Raw genomic sequence first — 25,019 nt, forward strand, 5'->3', positions numbered from 1 at the left:
ACAGCGGCAGCATGTCCTACCTTTTAAACTCCTCCTCCATCTGCTCCACCAACCTAGTAAAATTAAGCTTATACAAAGTCCCCCAACTCCTAGCCAGCTGAACCCCCAGGTACCTAAAACTCCTCACTGCCCTTTTTAGCGGGAGCCTACCAATCCCCTCCTCCTGATCTCCCAGGTGTACAACAAACAGCTCGATCATGCTCAGGTTCAACTTGTAGCCCGAGAAACTCCCAAACTCAGCAAGAATCTCCATCACCTCCGGCATTCCCCCCACCGGGTCTGCTACATACAGCAACAAGTCATCTGCATAAAGTGACACTCGGTGCTCCTCCCCACCCCGCACCAAACCCCTCCACCTCCTCGACTCCCTTAGCGCCATGGCCAGAGGCTCAATTGCCAATGCAAAAAGCAAGGGGGACGGTAGAGCCTGAGGTACTCGTCCCACGGTAGATCCTGAGGTACTCGGACCTCGTCCCATTTGTCGCTGCACTCTCCATCGGGGACTCGTACAGCAACCTCACCCATTTAATAAACCCCTCCCCAAACCCGAACCTCTCTAACACCTCCCACAAGTACCCCCACTCAACCCTATCAAAGGCCTTCTCCGCATCAAATGCCACCACAATCTCCGCCTCTCCTTCTGCTGCCGGCATCATTATCACATTTAGCAGCCTTCACACATTAGTGTTCAGCTGCCCCCCCTTCACAAAACCCGTTTGATCTTCATGTACCACCCCCGGCACCCAGTCCTCTATTCTAGTGGCCAAGATCTTTGCCAGCAACTTGGCGTCCACGTTCAACAGTGAAATTGGCCTATATGGTCCACACTGCAGGGGGTCCTTATCTCGCTTCAGGATCAGGGAAATCAGCGCCCGTGACATCATCGGGGGCAAAACTCCCCCTCCCATGCCTCGTTAAAGGTCCGAACCAGCAGGGGCCCAGCAGGTCCGTATATTTTTTATAAAATTCAACCGGGAACCCATCCGGTCCCGGCGCCTCCCCCGGCCAATCCCTCTAACCAGCTCCTCCAACTCGATCGGCACCCCCAGTCCCTCCACCTGCTCCTCCTGCACCCTTGGAAATCGCAGCCTGTTCAAAAAGCTCTCCATTCCACCACCCCCCCCATCCCCCCCCCCCACCACCACCGGCGGTTCCAACCAGTACAGTTCCCTGTAGAAGTGGCTCACGGTAGCATGGTGGTTAGCATCAATGCTTCACAGCTCCAGGGTCCCAGGTTCGATTCCCGGCTGGGTCACTGTCTGTGTGGAGTCTGCACGTCCTCCCCGTGTGTGCGTGGGTTTCCTCCGGGTGCTCCGGTTTCCTCCCACAGTCCAAAGATGTACGGGTTAGGTGGATTGGCCATGCTAAATTGCCCGTAGTGTAAGGTTAATGGGGGGATTGTTGGGTTACGGGTTACGTGGGTTTAAGTGGGGTGATCATTGCTCGGCACAACATCGAGGGCTGAAGGGCCTGTTCTGTGCTGTACTGTTCTATGTTCTATGTTCTAAGTCCCTGAAGACCCCTGAAGACTCTACCCCCTTCATCACCACATTCCCACCCCTATCCTTCACTCCACCAATCTCCCTAGCCGCGTCTTGCCTGCGGAGCAATGCGCCAGCATCCTGCTCGCCTTCTCTCCATATTCGTAGACAGCTCCCTGCGCCTTCCTCCACTGTGTCTCCGCCTTTCTGGTGGTCAGTAAATCAAACTTAGCCTGCAGGCTACGCCGCTCCCCCAACAGTCCCTCCTCCGGGCCACCGCATACCTCCTACCTACACTCAGCAGCTCCCCCACCAGTCTCTCCCTCTCCCTCCTCTACCCCCTCTCCCTATGGGCTCAGATGGAAATCAGCTCCCCCCTAATCACCGCCTTCAGAGCCTCCCACACCATCCCCACTCGGACCTCCCCAGTATCATTGGCCTCGAGGTACCTCTCAATACATCCCCGGACCCTCCTACACACCTCCTCATCAGCCAACAACCCCACGTCCAGACGCCAAAGCGGGCGCTGGTCCCGCACCTCCCCCATCTCCATATCCACCCAATGCGGAGCATGGTGCGAAATCGCTATAGCAGAATATTCGGCATCTTCCACCCTCGGGACCAGCCCCTTACTCAGGACAAAAATCAATACGGGAATAAACCCTGTGCATGTGGGAGAAAAAAGAATACTCCCGAGCCCTCGGCCTCCCAAACCTCCACGGATCCACCCCTCACATCTGGTCCATAAACCCCCTCAACACCTTGGCCGCCGCTGGCCTCCTGCCCATCCTAGAACTAGAACGATCCAGTGGGGGATCCAGCACCGTATTGAAGTCCCCCCCCATGATCAGGCCCCCTGCCTCCAGGTCAGAAATGCGGCCCAACATATGCTTCATGAAACCAGCATCATCCCAATTTGGGGCATATACATTTACCAACACCACCCTCTCCCCCTGCAGCTTACCGCTCACCATCACATAACTGCCGCCACGATCAGCCACCACCTCAGACGCCTCAAACACCACCCTCTTCCCCACCAAGATCGCCACCCCCCGGTTCTTCGAGTCGAGCCTTGAATGGAAAACTTGCCCCACCCACCCCTTCCTCAGACGAACCTGGTCCGCCACCTTCAGGTGAGTCTCCTGAAGCATGGCCACGTCCGCCTTCAGCCCCTTCAGATGCGAAAACACCCGGGTCCCCTTAACCGGCCCATTCAACCCCCTCAAGTTCCACGTGATCAGCCGGATCAGGGGGCACCCCGCCCCCCCCCCCCCCCCCCCTCCCCCGCCAACTAGCCATAGCCCATCGACTGCTCGCCCCTGGCCAGCACCCCCCACTCGGCCCGTTTCCCATGGTGATAGAACCTCACCCCGACCCCCCCGACCTGCACCAGCTCCTCCCTGGCCATTCCAGTAGCAACCCGGTATTCCCCCCCCCCCCTCCCCCCCCGCCCCAGGCTAGGACCCCTCCTAGCCACGACACTCCCTCCATAGTACTCCTGTGAGCCAGCTGACTTCTGCTGACCCCGGCAGCTCCCGCCCTAACTCCGACCCCTCCCGATATGGGGTCACCCCCACCCCCCCTCCGCAGCAGCGCCTTGGCACCGCTCCAGCGTGGGAAAACGGAACTGATATCTACGCCCCTTGCCTCCAGGTCCACCCCCTCGTCCCGCAGCGCGGGAAACCAGAGGAAAGCCCGCGCTTTCACACTGCCCCACCCCACCCCCTCAACGCAGCTCCCAAATAGCAGTCCCAACTCATCCACCAACCCCGTACAAAAAACAGACCCCCAACACCCCCCTTGAAACACAAAACCATAACCAACACCATCCGAAAGCAGAAAAAAAAACCAGAATAGCCAGCAACAGCAGTGATACAAAAAAACACCACAGCCCCAGTCCCCAATGCCGGTCCTTGTAGGTGACCCACAAGTGCGCAGGCGGCAGCATGCCGAATTTCACCTGCCTGCTGTGGAGCACCGCCTTCGTCCGATTGAACCCGGCCCTCCGCTTAGCCACCTCCGCACTCCAGTCCTGGTAGATGTGCACTAACGAATTCTCCCACTTGCTGCTCCTCACCTTTTTGGCCCATCGCAGCACACACTCCCGGTCACTGAACCGATGGAACCGCACCAGCACCGCCCGTGGGGGGTTCATTCGCCTTACGCCGCCTGGCCAGTACTCTGTGGGCCCCCTCCAGCTCCAGGGGCAGATGGAAAGATCCTGCCCCCACCAGCGAGTTCAGCATCACGGCCACATAAGCCGGCAGGTCCAACCCCTCCAGCCCCTCCGCGAGGCCCAGGAGCCACAAGTTCTTCCTCCTTGACCAAAACTCCATCTCCTCAAAACAATCTTGCCACTTTTCGTGGAGCGCCTCAAGGATCGCTGCACCCTGGGTTGTCTGGGTCTCCAGCAGCTTACTTGTAGTAACCTTCAAAGAGTCCAGCAACTCCACTTTCAGCTCCGTAAAGTAGCGCAGAAGGGCCGCCTGCTGCTCCTGCGCCCACTGCCTCCACTCCTCGGGGGCTCCACCGGCTGCCATTTTGTCCACCTTCCCCCGCTTTTCCAGGGGAGCTGCTGCCGTTTTTTTACTCGTCCCACTCCGGGTCCGCACCATAAATCCCGGGGGGTATTACTCCAGACCCCTTCACACACCGGGAATCGTTGAACCAGCGCCGTTTAGGGCCCTTAAAAGAGCCCAAAAGTCCTACGATAGCGGGAGCTGCCGAACGTGCGGCTTAGCTCCGCATTGCCGCCACCGGAAGTCTCTTTGCTACTTGCTTCTTGAAGATGGTACACACTACTGCTGCTGTGCATTGGTGTTGCAGGGAGTGAACATTTATTGCCATGGCAGTAGTAACAGTCAAGCAGACTGCTTTGGGTTGGGTGATGTCAGCCTTGAATGTTTTTGGAGCAGCACTCACCCAGGCAAAGTATGGGTGCTATGGCAAATGCATGGGTGGCACGGTAGCACAGTGGTTAGCACTGTTGCTTCACAGCACCACGGTCCCAGGTTCGATTCCCGTCTTGGGTCGCTCTCTGTGCGGAGTCAGCACGTTCTCCCCGTGTCTGCGCGGTTTTCCTTTGGGCGCTCTGGTTTCGTCCCACAAGTCCCGAAAGACATGTTCTTAAGTAATTTGGACATTCTGAATTCTCCATGTGTACCTGAACAGGTGCCAGACTGTAGCCACTGGGGCTTTTCACAGAAACTTCATTGCACTGTTAATGAAAGCCTATTTGTGACAATAACGATTGTTAGAAAATGGTGCTGAACATTGTTCGCGAATGATAGCGCATCGCACTTCTGATCTTTGATGGAAGGAAGGTCATTGATGAAACATTGAACGTGGTTGAGCCTGGGATACCACCCTGAAGAACTTCTGCAGCAATATTCCAGGACTCAGATGATTGACCTCCAATAACCACTTTCTTTTATACTGCATATGGTTCCAAACAATGGATTGTTCTGTAGAAGGATTCACAAAGTTGTGTCTGTTTTTCTCTCCATGGATGCTGCCAGACCCACTGGGTTTGTTCAAAGTTTTCTGTTTTTGTTTCAGATTTCCAGAATCTGCAGTATTTCGCTTATATTTTAATGAAGTGTTTTCCCTTGATTTACATTGACATGAATTTTGCTGAGGCTCTGTGATGCCACACTGGGTCAAATGATCGATGTCAAAAGCAGTTCACCTTGGAGTTCAGCTATTTTGTCCACGTTTCAACCAAGGTTGTAATGAGGTCAGGAGATGAGTGGCCCTGGCATAAACCAAACTGAGCATCAATAGGTTATTGCTGAGTACTTGACAGCACTGTTGGTAACACTTCACATCACTTTGTCGAGAGTAGACTGTTAGGGCGGTAACTGGCCAGATTGGATTTTTCCTGTTTTTTGTGGACTGGACATACCGGAGACATTTTCTATATTGCTGGGTAAATATCAATGTTGCAGCTGTACTCGAACAGCTTGGCCAGGGGCGTGGCTAGTTCTGGAGCACAAATCATTCGTACTATTACTGGAATATTGTCAGAGTCCATAGCCTTTGCCGGAACCAGGACTTTCAGCCATTTCTTCAACCATTTGGGCAGCACGGTAGCATTGTGGATAGCACAATCGCTTCACAGCTCCAGGGTCCCAGGTTCGATTCCAGCTTGGGTCACTGTCTGTGCGGAGTCTGCACATCCTCCCCGTGTGTGCGTGGGTTTCCTCCGGGTGCTCCGGTTTCCTCCCACAGTCCAAAGATGTGCAGGTTAGGTGGATTGGACATGATAAATTGCCCTTAGTGTCCAAAATTGCCCTTAGTGTTGGGTGGGGTTGCTGGGTTATGGGGATAGGGTGGAGGTGTTAACCTTGGGTAGGGTGCTCTTTCCAAGAGCCGGTGCAGACTCGATGGGCCGAATGGCCTCCTTCTGCACTGTAAATTCTATGAAATATTTCTTGCTATCACATGGAGTGAATCAAATTGGCTGCAGGCTGGCACCTATGATGTTGGGGGAGCTTTGGAGATGGCCAAAATGAATAATCCTGGATGAAGGTGGATGTTAAAGCTTCAGTCTTGTTGTTTGCAGTGATGTGCAGGACTTCCCACCATTGAAGATAGGGACAATTGTGGGGTCTCCTCCTCCAGTTAATGTTTTAATTGTCCAAAACCATTCAGGACATGGATGTAGCAAGACTGCAGATCTTGGGCTGGATTTTCTGTCCCGCTGCACAACATTTCTGCCCCGACCCGCCGGCGGAATTCTCCATTCCGCCGGCCCGTCAATGGGCATTGAAGTCTCTCACCCTCAGTGCTTCATCCAAGTGGTGTACAAAATGATTCATCAGCTATGGGGAGGGGATGACATGTGATAACCAGCAGGAGGTTTCCTTGTTCCTGTTTGTCCTGAAGCCATAATGCCAACTTATGCAAGCCAAGAAAAGCAGCTTAATAGTTACCACCTCCTCTGCCTCAGACAAATATTGGCATCTCCTGGCCAGACAGAGTGCCAAAAATGGAAGTACATCAGCATGCAGGGTTTCCCAACAAGTCAGCAGCAGCTCTTTTGGCTGGGTCACTTGAGTTGAATGGATGATGGCCGCATCCCTAAAGGCATTTTCTGTGGCAAGCTCGTTATCAGTATGCGACTAACAGGTTGTTCATGTCAGGGCAGTGTGTTCCAGGCACTCACCACTCTCTATGTAAAAAGCTTTCCTCGCACATCTCCTCCAAAGTTTGTCCCTCGCACCTTAAACTTTTGTCCCCTAATAATTGACTTTTCCATCCTGGGAAAAAGTCTCTGACTATCCACTCCGTCCAAGCCCCTCATTATTTTGTAGAATTCTTTCCGGTCGCCCCTCAACCGCCGTCGTTTCAGTGAGAACAAACCGAGATTATCCAACCTCTCCTCATAGCTAATGCCCTCTATACCAGGCAACATCCTGGTAAACCTCTTCTGTACCCTCTCGAAAGCGTCCACAACCTTCTGGTAGTGTGGCAACCAGAATTGGACGCTATATTCTAAGTGTGGCCTAACTAAGGTTCTATACAGCTGCAGCATGACTTGCCAATTTTTATACTCAATGCACCTGCCGATGAAGGTATGCCTTATGCCGTATGCCTTCTTTTAAAAAAAAAATATTTTATTAGGGTATTTGTAATTTTCATAATAATAACAATAACAGCAACATAAACATGGTACAATAAACGTTTCCATCCCCATCACAGTCTTCACACCCCCACCAATAAAACAATAGTCTAGCCCTCCCCCCACCCCATGGATTTCTGCTTCTGCTGTCCTTTTAATTATCTTTGACAACGTCGACGAACGGCTGCCACCTCTGGGTGAACCCTACCATTGACTCTCTGAGGGCAAACTTTATTTTCTCGAGACTGAGAAACCCAGCCATTTCACTAACCCAGATCTCTAATTTCGGGGTCTTCGAATCCCTCCACTTGAGTAGGATCCGTCAACGGGCTACCAGGGATGCAAAGGGCAAGACATCGGCTTCTTTCGCCCCCTGAACTCCCGGCTCTTCCGACACTCCAAAGATCGCCACCTCATGACTCGGCACCACCGTGTTTTAAGTACTGTGGACATAGCCTTAGCTAAACCCTGCCAAAAAACCTCTAAGCTTCGGGCATGCGCAAAACATGTGGACATGATTCGCCGGACTTCCCCCGCGCCTCGCACACCTGTCCTTTACCCCGAAAATCTTGCTCATCCGGGTCACCGTCATGTGTGCCCGGTGGGCGACCTTAAACTGTATCAGGCTAAGCCCGGCACATGATGAGGATGTATAAACCCTGCTTAAGGTATCCGCCCACAGACTTGCCTCTATATCTCCCTCTAGCACATCTTCCCACTTGCTCTTTAGTCCCTTATCGGAGTTTCCTCCGACTCCATAAGTTATCTGATACCTTCCCCTGTCCTACCCATGTTCTGGAAACTACTCTGTCCTGTATCCCCCCGTGGTGGCAGGAGCGGGAAGGTCGGTACCTGCCTTCTCAAAAAGTCTCGCACCTGCAGATAAAAATCTCTCTGCCTCCAGGTTACCCATGCCAATTTGATTCTTCCAGTCTAGTCCATATTAAAATTACCCATGATTATTTCTTCTAAGCCCCCAGTATTTCCTGGTTTATATTGTGCCGCACTGCTGAGCTATTATGTAGGGACCTATAGATTGCTCCTACTCATTAACTCATTAAGTTTGTTCCAAATGCTTTGAGTATTTAGGTATAAAGCTTTTAAATTTGTTCCACTGTTAAATTTCCCGACTCTTCTTTAATTCCTTGCTGCATAAAGGCATTCACACGTTTTGTCCCTCATTTTTATTTTCTGGTAATCATCTGCCACATTGTTAACTCCTCCTTTAATTTAGGTTTTCTAATTTGCCCTACAACTGAATCCTCCTCTCCTCCCCCCCCCCCCCCCCCCCCCCCCCAATTCAGTTTAAATCCCTATCTATAGCCCTGATTACGCGATTCACTAGGACGCTGGTCCCAGCATTATTGAGATGGAGATCATACTCTTTTATTACACTCCTGTATTATCTTTTATTACACTTCTTTGTAGTGTTTTGATATATTACCGAGTGTAATATGTGTTACTCAAACCTTGGTTATTGATGAGGTCTGATGAATCTCGATGAAGAAGACAAACTCGTCCAGCAGCACGGTAGCACAAGTGATTAGCACTGTGGCTTCACAGCGGCAGGGTCCCAGGTTTGATTCCCGGCTGGGTCACTGTCTGTGCGGAGTCTGCATGTTCTACCCGTGTCTGCGTGGGTTTTCTCCGGTTTCCTCCCACAGTCCAAAGACGTGCAGGTTAGGTGGATTGGCCATGCTAAATTGCCCTTAGTGACTATGAAAGGTTATATGGGGTTATTGGGTTACGGGATAGGGTGGAAGTAAAGGCTTAAGTGGGTCGGTGCAGATTCGATGGGCCGAATGGCCTCTTCCTGCACTGTTTGTTCTATATTAAAAGGTTTATTGAGGAACTATAACAATAATTGCGTGAGTTCTTTACTTTAACATTGATGCCAGTGATAAGGTTAACAAGATCTAACTACAGTAACTATGCTTAACTACACTAACCATCTGAGCTAATCTGATACTCCTGTCCTGTTCTGAGTGCATCCAAAAGAGAGAGGGAGAGGCTCAATGCAGTTGCTTTTATACCCCTGTTGGCCCTGCCCTCGAGTGATCATCTGGTGCTACTGATTACACATTAACCCCTTATGTACATGCACATAGTGGTCACTACATCCCCATTTTTTCTTGTGTTACATATTTTCTGTACATTGTAAAGAAAATTGAACAAACATAATTGATGCAGTTTATGTCATAAGTTTGTTATTGTTAAATTCTGTTCCGTTGACCTCAAAATGTGATGGGTACATTTATGGTTCCCTTTTTTAAAAAAAATGCAGATGCAGTCCCAACTAGTCATCATGAGGTGTTCAAATGGTTGAATCACTTCATTGTCTGATTTTGACTTTTTTTTATATGCTTGTGGTAGCGATTCTGTGTTATATTTGCCTTAACAACTGTTTTGCTTCTTTGACTTGGAGCAAATGCGAATTTGTGAAATTCATTGTCATGCCATGTTATGTTTGGACTCTTACCCTTGTTTTGGACTGTGCTGTTACATTGCCCTTCATGTGCAGAGTTGTACCATTTGTACAGGTTGTTATTTCATTGTTGTTTTTGTTATTGTCTTTGTTGTTGTATTCGTTGTTGTTCTTGTTGTGCTTCATGTTGTAGTTTTTGTTGTTGTTCTTGTTGTGCTCAATGACTGTTCCCTGTGGATAATTTGAGTAATTCTTAAAGTTATTGGTATCAGTGCCCTTTGTGGTATCTGATGGTTTAAGCATTTCGACTTGAGGTTTGTGAAAATGATCTGATGTTGCATTGATCCTGGTGTCATCAGTCATTTGAGGTTGATTTGATTCCTGTTTGCATCCTTGGTGCTCCTCTTCTGGAGTCATTTCTGGTTGATCTGCTTTATCTTTGATCTCTGATGCTCCTCTTCTCGAGTCATTTCAGGTTTATTTGAATCATCTTTGGTTTCTTGGTGCTCCTCTTCTGGAGTCAAAATCTTCAAGATTTCATTTTCTTGTGGGTAGTTTAAAGTAGATAAGGTTTCAATTGATGTGGTCTCACTGGACACATCAGTAGTTTTACTTTGATTGTTGAGTGCTTCTGTACAGACAACCTGAGATCTGTCAGTCTCGCTGTGATCTTGCACATCTTTATGTCAATTGTGATCACAGGATCAATATTCGAACATACAGTTGTTAGACATTCATTTTCTTCTTGTTCATCAAATAAGGTAGATAGACCTTCATAGTCATCTTTTTGTTGTTCAAATGAGCTGGGTAGACTTTCATAGTCTTCTTTTTGTTCAAATGAGCTGGGTAGACTTTCGTAGTCTTCTTTTTGTTCAAATGAGCTGGGTAGACTTTCATAGTCTTCTTTTTGTTGCTCAAATAAGACCTGCATGGTCTTCTTCCTGCATGGTTGTCACTCTGGAGTCTTTAATTGCTTCCATTCTGGAGTCTGTCAATGAGCTTTCAGAGGAGGCTTCCATCGCTCTCTGTGTGGAGTCCTTCATCACTCTGTGTGTGGAGTCATTCAGTGTTCTCTCTGTGCAGTTGCTTAGCACCCTCTCAATGGAGTCGGTCAGTACTCTCTGTGTGGCGTTGTTTTCTTCTTGGCTGATTGACAGGTTGCTGTCATCCAATGTGTCAACGATCTGCCATTGTATCATGGTATTGGATTCATCTACCATGCGTAGAGTAGTATTGAGCTTTTCAACCGTGTTGCTGATGATACGATCATCATATCCAAATAACTCAGCCATGTCTGAGTCGCATTCTTCAATATACAAATCATCTTTTTTTGTTTCGGATTTGTTATTGTGCTCTTCATGTTCAATGAACAAATCATCTTCTTTGGTTTCGGATTTGTCATTGTGCTCTTCACTTTGGGTAGTGCAAGCTTCTTGTTCCAGGGTTCTGCAGAGGTTATTTTCAACTGCTGGTTGAAGTTAAGGCATTGTTCTGTCTTTCGAGGTTTAAAAAATTGGGTTTTGTAGCTTTAAAATTCTTATTTTTAATTTTTGGGCAGTTTTGCTTTCAGTGGGCGTGGTGTACGTTTTCTGACATCATGACACCCGTGATGTAAAGCATTGGAATCGATTGCGCACGAGCAATTCGATTTTCCTTTACTGTGCGCTCTTTTCGCAACTGCGCATGCGAGGCTACTCGCGCATGCACAAAACGCTGTTTTGCCTGTTTGCATCTTTTAGGGAAGTGCGCATGTGCAGACTGGTCAGACTGCACACGTGCAAGATGGCTGCCCCTCAGAACATCCATCTTCCTAAGTCTCAACACTGCCTCTGCCTCATGGTGAGTATTCACGCCATTCTTTCGGATTTTGTTTTCTAGATACTGATTCTTTCTCTGTTCATGCACTTTGATTGCTTAATTGCAATTTCTGGAGTTAGATACTTTTTTGTGAAAGTTCTTCCCTCAAATTTTATCAGATAGTCCATAAATGAATTGATCCATTATCATTGAGTCTCTGAAATCAGCAAAATTACAGCCTTATGCTATTAACTTGAGGTCTGTAATAAAATTAGTGATGGGCTCTCCATTTCCCTGGCACCTCTGACGCAAGTTAAATCTATCGAGCATCTCACCAGACTGAGTTTTACAGTGTTCTTCAAATTTTGCGATAATCACTTTAAATTTAGTTTTGTCATCTTCCAAGAAATGAAAGGAGTTGTAGGTCTCTGTAGCTTCATGTCCTACTATTGCGAGTAGCAGTGCTATTTTCTTTTTTTCAGAGGCTGTGTTAAAATCATCAGCTGCCGTATATACTTGGAACATTTATAAACATTTAAACATTTTCCAGTTATTATTTAAGTTACCGTTAGTTTTCAGCTGCCATGTATCTTGAACATGGTCCATCAAATTGTTTAGTCTTCAAGGATCCAAATGCTGTGAAGTCTTCCACAGTCGAGCAGTCGGTACTTTGTTTTCTTTCTTCTGGACTAACCTATTCTGACTAGTTCTTTTAAAGCATCAGTCCTGGTACCATATTTTATTACACTCCTGTATTATCTTTTATTATACTTCTTTGTGTGTTTTGATATACTACTGAGTGTAATATGTGTTGCTCAAATCTTGGTTACTGATGAGGTCTTCTGAATCTCAATGAAGAAGACGCGAACTCGTCCAGTAGTAACAAAAGGTTTATAGAGTAACTGTAACAATAATTGCGTGAGTTCTTTACTTTAACATTGATACTAGTGATAAGGTTAACAAGATCTAACTACAGTAACTATGCTTAACTACACTAACCATCTGAGCTAATCTGATACTCATGTCCTGGTCACAGTACATCCAAAAGAGACAGAGAGGCACAATGTGGTTGCTTTTATACCCCTGTTGGCCCCGCCCTCTAGTGATCATCTGGTGCTACTGATTATACATTTATGTACACGCACATAGAGTTCACTACGCATACTATCAGCTCCCTCCTTCCCTAGTACTGGTCCCATGAATTCAAACCTATTTCTCCCACACCAATCTTTGAGCTACACATTTACCTCCTTAATCTTTTTGACACCATACTAATTAGCTTGTGGCTCAGGTAGTAATCCAGAGATTATTAACTTTTTGATTCTCCTTTTCATTTAGCTCCTAGCTGTTCATACTCCCTCAGCAGAACTTCTGTCCTTGTTCCACCTATGTTGTTGATACAAGCCTCCAGCTGTTGGCATGTATTGCCTATATACCTGGTAACACACTGCACTGAAATTCAAATACCATATTATGCATTCATGCGATAAGCAGAACATCTTTTTGAGTGGTGATAGCATCATTAGTGGAGAATACCATTCGTGTTACTACTGCATAGTATTAGCATGTTGGTTGTCTTCCTGCTTGCTCACATTACTGCTGCTGCTGCACACCAACACATCCCTTGAATTGGTGCCAGATTTACACTGCTATTGGGAAAGAGGAAATTCCTGTCCCAGAAATCACTCAATTTCTGTGGGCAGCTTTTTTTTGAGGTTAGCACTGATCACAAAGTCGAGATCAGTAGTTTTAAAAAACGTAAGATGCTAATCACCCAAACTCCAAGAAAACGTGTGACAGTTTTATAGATTCTACAGAAAACAGATCCTTTTAGGACTGCCCATTAATAATCCAAAATGTATAACATGTAGATAAGCTAGAAATGTGTCGGACACAAAGCTAGCTAGGTGAAAATGTGCGCAACATCTCATGATCCTGATAGAATTAGTTGCATTGGTTGAGTTATATAAATTGGCAACCAGGACTGCTGGGAAAAAAGGGAAGAGGTAAACAAAGTCAACAGAGGCACACACACAAATGACTGTCATACAAAATATTGCTCAAGAAAGAATACTTCCAAAATACATGTTTGACAACAACTTATATTAATTAAATACCTTTAACATATTAAATCCTCTGAGAACCCTGTGGTTATTATTCTGAAACTTGATTGCTTTGGGTTTCCTCACCTGTGCATCTTCACCTTTTCCAACAACATTCCCTCCTACTTACCTAGTTAGATTTACCCAATGGAATTACAACCAGCTTTCGGTCAACTGGAGCAAGAAAATGAATGCACTAAATCCACAGAACCAGTTTCAAGAATTTTACATACAAAATAATAGTGATTGAGGGGGGTTGGGAGAAACTTCTCTTTTTCAGAGGTGAACCTTCAACTCTTTATCTTCCTTCTGAATTATTGAGAATTTTGGTTTAACAGGAGATTGGTAGAAGTGAAAAATTCCAATCTCCCTCCTCAAACATCTCTTTTTGCTGTGCACTTGTTGCCGGGATTAGACAGCATTGAAACACCAACTCACAATCTTAGTGGAGGGATTAAGTGTACTTAAAATCAAGAGCAACAATCAGCTGTGCAACTTGTGGACTGTATAATCCTCCAGAAACCTTCTGTTATGGTCATAAATCTGTGCCGCCCACCCATCACAGATTGAAACATTAAAACATAGAAAATAGGAGATGTAAGCCATTCGGCCCTTCAAGCCTGCTCTGCCATTCATTATGATCATGGCTAATTATCCAACTCAGAAATTTTTTTGGCCACACCTACTTCCTGTAGTGGAGAATTCCACACGCTCACCACGCTTTAGGTAAAGAAACTTCTCATCTCAGTCCTAAATGATGTTACCCCGTATCTTCAGATTGTGATCCCTGATTCTGGATTCCCCCACCATCGGGTACATCCTTCCTGCAGCTACCATGTCCAGTCCTGTTAGAATTTTATAGGTCTCTGCGACATCCCCCCCCCCCCCCCCCCCCCCCCCCCCCCACCCCCCGTACTTTGAAGTCTATCAAATATAATCCTAACTGACTCAACTTCTCCTCATACATCAGACCCTCCATCCCAGGAATGGTAAACCTTTGCTGCACTCCCTCCAGGGCAAGAACATCCTTCCTCAGAGAGGGAGCTCAAACCTGCAGAAAATGTTCCAGGTCTGGTCTCACCAAGGCCCTGTATAATTGCAGCAAGACATCCCTGCTCCCGTACTCAAATCCTCTCACTATGAACGCCAACATACCACTGGCCTTCTTCACCACCTGCTGCACCGCATGCTTACCTCCAGCAGCTGGACACCCAAGGACACCCAAGTCTTGATGCGCATTCCTCTGGCTCAATTTATAGTCATTGAGACAATAATTTGCATTCCTGTTTTTGCTGCTACAGTGGATAATCTCACATTTAATATATTATACTGCATCTGCCATGCATTTGCCCATTCACTCAACTTGTCCAAATCACACTGAAGCATCTCTACATCATTCTCACAGCTCACCCTCCCACCTAGCTATGTCATCTGAAAATATGGAGATAGTACATTTACTTCCTTCATCAAAATTATTAATATACATTGTGGGTAACTGGGGCCCCAGCACTGATCCCTGTGGCATCCCACTAGTCACTGCCTGCTTCCTGCCTGTCAACCAGTTTTCTATCCATCTCAATACACTATCCCCAATCCCATGCACTTGAATTTTATAAGCTAATTTCTTATGTGGGACCTTGTTGAATGCCTTCTGAAAGTCCAAATAAACACACCCACTGGCTCCCCCTCATCAACCCTACTAGTTACATTTTCAAAGCATTCCATGGTAGCACAGTGGTTAGCACTGTTGCTTCACAGCACCGACATCTCGGATTTGATTCCTGGCCATGGCACCGTCTGTGCGGAGTCTGCACATACTCCCCGTGTCTGCTTGGGTTTCCTCCGGGTGCTCCGGTTTCCTCCCACAGTCCAAAGATGTGCAGGTTGGGTGGATCGGCCAAGCTAAATTGCCCCTTAGTATCCAAATGGTTAGGTGGAGTTACTGGGTTAGGGAGATAGGGTTGAGGTGTGGGCTTCAGCAGGGTGCTCTTTGCAAGACTCAATGGGTTGAATGTTATGTAATGGGTTAAGAGACATTCCAATTAGTTGTCTCATTTATGCTAAGTATCCAATAATTGACACTGATTATGTAAAGGGGCTTCAGGTGGCCTTTGTGTCAGGTGATGCGATGATCGAGTTTTGTGCAGAGTCTGTCAAAGTAAAGTAAAGGTGTTTGTGAAAATGAGCAGAGCCTTTGACTCTTTATGCAACAGCAGCTAGATGTCTAACAAATGGCAGCAGAGGATGGTTGCTGTGCAAATGTGAGGGGTTGAAAGATACAACTTTTCTAGACCAAACCAAGGAGTGAGTGAGAAGAAAAAAATATGGCTGAACCTAGGATAAAGATGGCTGGATATGATTATCCCCCCTTATTTTCTGAAAGGGGATCGTACGATCAATGGAGAAGTGCAGTAGTTATGTGGACTAAGGTAACTGCCTTGGGAAAGAGAAAACAAGGTATGGCATTGGCTCGTTCTCTACCTTATGACAGTAAAATCCGAAGGAAAGTGTTTTCTGAGCTGGAATTGGAAGAGTTAGACTCAGAAGAAGGTCTGGAGACTCTATTACATTATATGGATAAGATTTATAAAAAGGATGACTTGTTAAGTGCGTATGAAGCATGGCCAGATTTTGATAGGCTCTGGAAAATAGAGGATTTCTCCATTGAAGACTATATAATGGAATTTGGCAGACTATATAAAAGGCTGCAGAAACACAACTTGGAATTTCCACAGTCTGTGTTGGCCTTTAAATTACTTGACTGTGCTGGAGTAAGCAACATGGATAGGCTCCTGGTTTTGACAGGAGTTCAGTTTGCAGATAATGATACCTTATTTGATCAGATGACAAAAGCTTTGAAAAAAGTTTCTGGGGAAACATTTTATTCCAATGGCTCTGATGACCCAAATAGGTCAGTCTGCAATAAAGCAAAAAATGGAAGATACACTACGAACAGGATGGCGAATCGTATGGCTACAAACAGGTTCCAGGACTATAAAAGGAGATCGGTACCCGCAAACTATGAAGACAGAAACCCAGTTAGAGCCTACAATAGGAAGATGAAACCCAGAAATGCATGGGGCATGATAAATCAATGTTTTCGATGTGACTCTCAATACCATTGTGCTTTCAACTGTCCAACACATTATAATAGTGTTTGAAGTGACACATGACATGGAAGAGTCAGAAGAAGAAAATGATAGTGACCAGAAAGAAGGTATTGTCCTATTAACAACCCGTTTTACGCCAGTAATGAGGGTGTTGGTTGCAGAATCTTTCAATTGTGCTGTATTGGACAGTGGCTGCACATCTACTGTGTGTGGAATTGACTGGTTAAAATGTTACCTGAACTCCTTGAATGCTGAAAATCGTAACAAGGTTAAGGAAATTGAAAGTTCCACAAGGTTCAGGTTTGGGGATCATAATACTCTGAAGTCGCTGAAAAGAGTGGTGATCCCTTGCAATATTGTCAGAGTGAATCATTTCATTAGCATGGATGTTGTGTCAAGTGAGATAACTTTGCTTCTGAGCAGACCGTCGATGAAGAAAGCACACATGAAACTGGATGTGGAACAGGATAAGGCAACAGTTTTTGGAAAGACGGTGGATTTACAATTTACACAGTCAGGACACTATTGTATTCCATTACTGACAAATAATATTTCAATTACAGTTGTGAAGGATGTGTTAATGGCAGTTGAAAATGGGACTTTAGCTGATAAAAAGTTTGTTGTATTAAAACTGCATAGGCAATTTGCACATCCGTCTCCTCGGAGGCAGAAAAATGTATTAAAAGATGCAGGGGTAAGGGATGAAGACTATACGAAACTGATAGAACAGGTTAGTGATCGCTGTGAAGTTTGTAGGAAGTACAGAAGGACACCAGCACGACCGATAGTAACCCTACCATTGGCCAAGGATTTTAACGACATTGTGGCCATGGACCTTAAGATCTAGGATAAAGCCAATAATATATTTATTTTGCATTTTGTAGATTTAGAACCAGATATAGCCAATCAATGATTGTACAAAGTAAAGAAAGGAGAGTAATTCTGGATCAAATCGTGGAAAAATGGATAGGGACAGGAATGGGCCCACCGGCAAAATTCCTAACGGACAATAGGGGAGAATTTGCTAATGATGAGTTTAGGGGTTAGGGATTTAGAAAACGTGAATATCACAGTTATGAATACGGCTGCAGAAAGCCCATTTAGTAATGGTGTGTGTGAAAGAAACCATGCTGTAATCGATGACATGCTCCAGAAAATGTTGGCAGATCGACCAAATTGCAAGCTAAATTCAGCTTTAGCATGGGCCGTACATGCAAAGAATTCATTGCAGATGGTTGGGGGCTATAGTCCCTGTCAATTAGTGTTTGGTAGAAGTCATAAAATTCCGTCCATTTTGGATGACCAGCCTCCAGCCTGGGAAGGGATGACAATTAGCTCTGCCTTTGCTGAGCATTTAAATGCATTACATTGCAGTAGAAAAACTTTTTTTGGAAGCAGAAGTCTCTGAAAGAATTTGCAGAGCTTTAAGGCATAATGTACGGCCATCAGATGTTGTTTTTCAGCAAGGAGACATGGTATACTATAAGGGAGACAATTTTAATGAATGGAAAGGCCCAGGGAAGATCATAGCGATTGGTGGCAAAACAATTATTTTGCAACATGGTAATCAAACTGTTAGGGTACATTCATCAAGGATAATGGGTACAGATTACAAACTTTCAAATTTAGACAGAGCAGACAGACATGATGAGGAACCAGGGTCATCTCGTATGCACGTGTTACAGAACTATGAGGACCAGTTAACTGATATAGACAGGGTTTCTGTCGAGGAATACAACACTTCTGATGAATTAGAACAGGCCATTTTTCCGAAAGGACAATTGCCAAAAGTTGGTACAAAAGTGACATATTTGCCTGAAGGGTCTAGTCAATGGAAGGATGCAACTGTTATTAGTAGAACAGGGAAGGCCACTGGAAAGTATAAACATTGATTGAATATACAGCATTCAGGGGAGGGAGTCCAGACAATGGATTGGGAACACAAAGTTCAAAAAGGGAGGGCACAGAAACGCAGTACCAGTTCAGATAGTACATTGGATAGTGAACATGTCCGCAGAAAAAGGTCGAGAACTATTGAAAGGACATCCCACAGCAGAAGGGAAAGATCAAGCAAGATCAGTACAGAACGAGATACCAGGCGGGAGAGGGGACGTAGTTTATCATGGTCTCGGAACATGAGTAAGACTACAAATACTAATAGGAGTAGAAGCCCACATGCACATGAGATTTTGGTGGCTTCCAATAAATTAGATGAAAAAGTTATCAAAGATGCCAAACAGAAAGAACTGCATAGTTGGAGTGAATTTGGGGCATACACAGAAGTGCCGGATAGGGGACAAAGAACTCTATCCCACAGATGGATCTGCACAGAAAAGGTTCTTCTGGTTATAACTTATAAAGCAAAGGCCAGGCTTGTGGCATGAGGATTTGAAGAAAACTTAGAAGATCTAGATTTAAGGGTAGATTCACCTACGACAGGAAAGGTTATTTTAAAGATCTTCTTGGCTCTATTAGCCATAAAGGCATGCAAATCTATAGATAAAAAAGCTGCCTTTTTGCAGGGGCATCAGCTCCAGAGAGGCATTTTTCTCCATCCTCCTACACAGAAGGGGTATTCTGGAAGTTGAACAAATGTGTATATGGATTAAATGATGCATCTAGAGTCTGGTATTTTTCGGTAAGGTCAGTTTTGTGAAAGTTAGGCTACTGCCAGTTGTAAGCAGATCCAGCAATGTTTTACTGGCATTATAAAGGAAATCTTTCTGGCATCTTGATGATGCATGTCGATGATTTTTTGTGGGGTGGGACTAGTGATTTCGAAGCTATTGTAATCTCTGGTTTGAGGAAAGAATTCGGGGTTGAAAGTCAGGCTTCCGTGCATTTAAATATATTGGACTGGAAATCGGACAGACTAAGTTAGGGGCACCTTTACGTCAGCAATCGTATTTGGAATATATCAGCCCAATAGCAATTAGTCGTGGACGGGTTTCACAAAAAGACGTAATAGTTTAAAAGATGGAAAAAGAGCAACTGCAAAGTTTAATTTAGGCAACTGAATTGGTTAGGTGGACAGACTAGACCGGACGTGAGTTTTGATGTCTTAGAGTTGAGTACAAAAATGAATTATCCCAAAGTGGAAGACATAATAAGAGCAAATAAAGTGTTGGCCAAACTAAAAATGCAGGAGTGTGTTTTGAGGTTCGCGGTTTTAGGTGACCTTCGGCACTTGAAACTCAGTTTACAGCGATGCGTCCTATGCAAATGTATGTGATGGGGTTTCAAGCGCACGAGGTTCTATAATTTTACTTTTGGGGAACAATGTTAAATGTTGCCCTCTTGTGTGGGAAACAAAGAAAATAAGGAGAGTGGTCAAAAGCACTTTGGCTGCTGAGATGTTAAGCTGCTGAGAGGCAGTGGATATGGCTTTTTATATATTTCAGATATTGACAGAAATTTTGGGATTAGGGGATTTGGGTAATATACCTATTGACTGTCACATTGATAATAAATCCCTCTGGGAAAATGTGCACTCCACAAAATGTGTCAATGAAAAAAGGTTGAGGATAGACATCGCAAGTTTGAAGCAGATGTTGGACAGAGGGGAAATAGCAAAAATTAAATGGGTCGACATTAGCTATCAATTGTCACTGTTTTACAAAAATAGGGACTAGTTCACAGAAACCTTTGGATATTGTTAAAGAAGGGCGCCTGTTTCTGTGACTGTTTCTTTTCTTCTTCCAAAAATGAAAAAAAAAAGAAGGGGGGAAATTGCGTGTGTGTTTTTGAGTTTCATGTAATTTTGTTTTCACCCAATTAATATTTTTTTCTCCAAGGCAGGGGAGACTGTTATGTAATGGGTTAAGAGACATTCCAATTAGTTGTCTCATTTTATGTTAAGTATCCAATAATTGACACTGATATGTAAAGGGGCTTCAGGTGGCCTTTGTGTCAAATGGTGGCATGATAGAGTTTTGTGCAGAGTCTGTTAAAGTGAAATAAAGGTGTTTATGGAAAACGAGCAGAACCTTTGACTTTTTATACAACAGCAGTTAAACGTCTAACACTGAATGGCCTCCTTCTGCTCTGTAAATTCTGTAAAACTGTAAAATTTGTCATAGAGTCCCTACTGTGCAGGAGGAGGCCATTTGGTATATTGAGTCTGCACTGACGCTCCAAAAAAGCACTCTATATGCAGGTCCATGCCACTGATAACACTGCCCTATCCCCATAACCCCACCTGCACTTCCCTGGACACGAAGGAGTAATTTTAGCATGACCAATCCACGTAACCTGAACATCTTTGGACTGTGGGAGGAAACCAGAGAATCCAGACGAAACCCATGAAAACATGGGGAGAAAGTGCAAACATCACAAGGCCAGAATTGAACCTGGGCCACTGGTGCTTTGAAACAGCAGTGCTAACCACTCTGCCACCCTTTAAGCATGATTTCCTTTTCATAAATCCATACATAATTGCATTAGCTTTCTGCACATTCTTTACAATGCAAACTCCTTGTAATAAGTCCACAGAGGCAGAAGTCCCATCACCAGAATTCCTTTTATTTACAAACCCAACAGCTGAACAACTATGACCATTCAGTTTGCTGTCTACACCGGGAGTGCAGAGGACTTGACACTCCGTTATAGACACAGAAAGGGGTTCCCTGATTGGGCCACTAATCAGGAAATTTGTATTCTAATTGGCCAATCTCAAACACCTGGCCTAAGTCATTACACTGCGAAAGGGAGAAAAGTATATCCACAAACATCCTTTATTTTTTTTAAATGTTTTTATTGGGTTTTATAGATGATATACTTATAACTGTACACACAGAGAAACAAAAAAAAAGAGGTGGTACATACATAAAAAAACAAAGAAAAATTTCATACCACACAGCCGTAAGGAGGGGGGGGGGGCTTTCTCCCCTCCCCCCTTCTTCTTTTTTCTTATACAAAACAAAACCAGGTGGAATGGCACCTGGGTAGTGCCCCTGATGTCACTTGCATCTCTTGGTCGTCCTTTTTTGGCCATTTGCCTCAGCTTCGTCGTCTGTCGTTCCTTCTTCCTGTTCTTTCTCTTTCTCTCTCTTTTGCCTTGTTGTGTTTGTTGTCTTTTCCTGTGCTCTTCCCCCCAGTTTGTGTTCCCTCCTCTTTCCTCCCTGTCATGATATGCAAACATGCAGCTAATGAACATTGGGAACAGGACACAACCAATGAGCAGTCAGGACACTCAGGGGTGGTATCCCACTATAAAAGGGATGAGGCCTCTTTCCACAGATGAACATCTACAGAGTGAGACAGGGTGTATCCTCAGCATCACACCCCAGCACGTGGCTTAGAGCAAGGCTGGTTCAGTTAGACTGAGTTACTACATTTAGATTAGCAGAGAGTCGCACTCATTGAGATCTGTGCTAATAGTTCAATAAAACATATTGAACTCACTTCAAAGTCTGGAGCATCTTTTACTCAAAACTTCATCAAGTGGCAGCTGGTGTTATTCCAAATTGCTTAACACAACAATCCCTTCCGGCTCCCCTCTGTTGTTCTCTTCAACTGGCTCTTGGCTACTTGTTTATTTGTTTATTTTTTGTTGGCCACAAACCGGTCCCGAAACAATTGGGTGAATGCCTCCCATATTTTGTGTCAGCCCTCTTCCGGCTCTCGGATGGCAAATTTGATTTTCCCCATTTGGAGAAATTCCGATAGGTCGGACTGCCAGTCTGCAGCTTTAGGTAGTGCTGCTGACCACCACCAAGCAGGATTCTACGGCGGGCAATCAGGGAGGCAAAGGCAAGGGCGCTGGCCCTCCTCCCCATGAAAAGATCTGGCTGGTCTGATTCCCCCAAGACTGCCACTTTCGAGCACGATTCCACCGTCAACAACCACCATTTGGACATTGCCTCGAAGAAGGCTGTTCAGTACCCAGCAAAGCTGGGTCTCCTTGGCACCATTCACATCTGTCCTCCACTTCTATAGACATAGAATTTACAGTGCAGAAGGAGGCCATTTAGCCCATTGAGTCTGCACCGGCTCTTGGAAAGAGCACCCCACCCAAGGTCCACACCTCCACCCTATCCCCATAACCCAGTAACCCCACCCAACACTAAGGGCAATTTTGGACATTAAGGCCATTCGACCCAACCTGCACATCTTTGGACTGTGGGAGGAAACCGGAGCACCCGGAGGAAACCCACGCATACACGGGGAGGATGTGCAGACTCCGCACAGACAGTAACCCAAGCCGGAATCAAACCTGGGACCCTGGAGCTGAGAAGCAATTGTGCTATCCACAATGTTACCGTGCTGCTCTGGGAAGAACCTACTCATTCGGGTTCTTGTTAAGTGGGCTCTATCTACAACTTTTAGTTGCGTTAGGTTGAGTCCAACGCACGTGGGGGTGGAGTTGACTCTTTGTAGTTCTTCACTCCAGAGTCGCCACACTACTTTCAACCCCATGTCTTCCTCCCGTTTCCTCCATGTCGCGTCCAGTACAGTGTCGGCCCTCTCTATCAGTCATTCGTACATGTCGCTATAGTTCCCTCTACCTAAAATGCCTACATCCAGTAGTTCTCCGTGGTGATCGTGGGTACATCCTTGTCTCCTTCCGTGAGAATTTTTTAAGCTGCAGGTATCTGAGTTCACTATCAGTTCGGATAGTGTTGTGACCCTGCGGTGTATAGATCCCTGAATGTCAGTGTCCTGTCTCCACCTTTTAAAAATGGGGTCAGTGTGTGCTGGTGTGAATCTGCAGTTATTGCAGATGGGGGCTTTGTTGGACATTTCGGTCAAGCCAAATTGTTGCCGTAGCTTGTCCCAGATTCAGAGGGTGGCAACCACCACTGGGCTACGGAAGTGATTTTTGGGTGGGGCTGGGAGTGCCACCGTGGCAAGGGCCCGGAGCGAGGTCCCCCTGGAGGAGGCCTCCTCCGTGTGCACCCACTCGGCTTCTGGTTCCATCCATTACTCTTTCTACTGTCGCTGTCCAGTGATAGTACTATAGATTTGGGAAGGCTAGCCTCCCCCTGGACTTTGTTTTCTGTAGGACCTTCTTTGGGATCCTAGCATTCTTCCCCCCCACCCATACAAACACCATGATTAATTTGTCCAATGAATTGAAAAAGGCCTTGGGGATATAGATCAGATGGATCCAAGTAGGTAGAGGGTCCTGGACAGTACGTTCATTTTGATCGTCTGCACTCTCCCCGCGAGGGAGAATGGGTGTATGTTCCATCTCTGCAGGTCCTTTTTGACTTTCTCTGTCAGGCTGGCCAGGTTCCACTTATGAACCCCTGTCCAGTCATGGGCTATTTGGATCCCCAGATAACGGAATTTGTGTTGGGCTTATTTAAACGGCAGTCCCTCCAGCTCTGCCCCTCCCCTTGCAGGTCTCACTTTTGCTCATGTTGAGTTTGTAGCCCGAGAAGGCACCAATCTCTTTCAGGAGCACAATGATTCCTTCTATGCTGCTTTGTAGGTCCTAGATGTAGAGGAGCCGGTCATCCTCGTAGAGCGAGATTCTGTGCTCTCTGCTTCTTTGGATCCCCCTCCAGTCCTTTACTGCTCTGAATGCGATCACGAGTCGATCGATCGCTAGGGTGAACAGCAGTGAGGACAATGGGCATCCCTGCCTGGTGCCCCTGTGCAGCTGGAAGTACTGAGATCTGGTGTTGTTTGTCCGTACACTCACCATGGGAGTGTTGCATAGGAGCTTCACCCAGGCGGTGAATCCTGATCCGAGCCTGAACCGCTCCAGTACCTCTATGAGGTACTGCCACTCAACTCGGTCAAAGGCCTTTTCTGCGACCAGAGAGACGATCACCCCAGGTGTTCTCTTCCCGGATGGGGTCATGATCACGTTCAGCAGGCGCCTGATGTTCAATGTTAGCTGTCTACCTTTGACAAAACCCGTTTGATCCTCTGCGACCACTTCTGTACGCAGTTCTCCAGCCTTTTGGCTAGGATCGTGGCCAGTATTTTGCCGTCTGCGTTTAGTGGTGAAATGGGTCTATACAAACCGCACTCCGTTGGGTCTATGTCTTCCTGAGGTATTAGCGAGATTAAGGCTTGTGCTGGCCTAGGTGGCAGTGTGCCCCTCGCCTGCGATTCTGTGAACATCTCCCGCAGGTGTGGAGCCAGTGCTGTCGCTAATTTTTTACAGAGGTCCGCCGGGAACCCATCTAGTTCTGCCGCCTTCCCCACCTGCATGGAGTTTACACTTTCCATGACTTCTGCTAGTTCTAGCGGTGCTCCCAGGCCCCGTTTTCTGTCCTCCTCCACAACTGACATGCCCAGTCCATCGAGGAACTGTTTTATCCCCGGGTCCCCTGGTAGGGGCTCTGAGGTGCACAGCCCCCCGGTAAAAGGCCTCAAAGGTTTTGATAATCTTGTCTGGGTCGGTTTCCAATGTGCCTCTGTTGTCTCTAATTTGCACAATCTCTCTAGTGGCTGCCTGCTTTCTCAGCTGCAATACCAGTAGGCGGCTGGCTTTGTCTCCGTGCTCTTTGTCCATCTGTAGCTTTT

General features: G+C 46.1%; 1 protein-coding gene across 8 annotated transcripts in view; it reads right to left on the reverse strand.

Moving 5' to 3' along the window:
- LOC119955427 (zinc finger protein DPF3-like) overlaps positions 1–25,019 on the reverse strand; it is a 402,756-nt gene that overhangs the window by 155,889 nt on the left and 221,848 nt on the right. Inside the window, exon 10 of one of the 8 annotated variants that reach the window (XM_038781633.1) lies at positions 21,396–21,658. The exons of the other annotated variants lie outside the window; for them this stretch is intronic. Coding sequence (XP_038637561.1) covers positions 21,537–21,658 — 122 coding nt within the window. The 3' untranslated portion in view covers positions 21,396–21,536. Of the gene's footprint in view, positions 1–21,395; positions 21,659–25,019 lie in introns of those variants that run through there. 8 annotated transcript variants of the gene reach the window in all.

Source organism: Scyliorhinus canicula, chromosome 2 (assembly GCF_902713615.1).
Source record: "Scyliorhinus canicula chromosome 2, sScyCan1.1, whole genome shotgun sequence".
In the NCBI taxonomy this organism is placed as follows: Eukaryota; Metazoa; Chordata; class Chondrichthyes; order Carcharhiniformes; family Scyliorhinidae; genus Scyliorhinus; species Scyliorhinus canicula.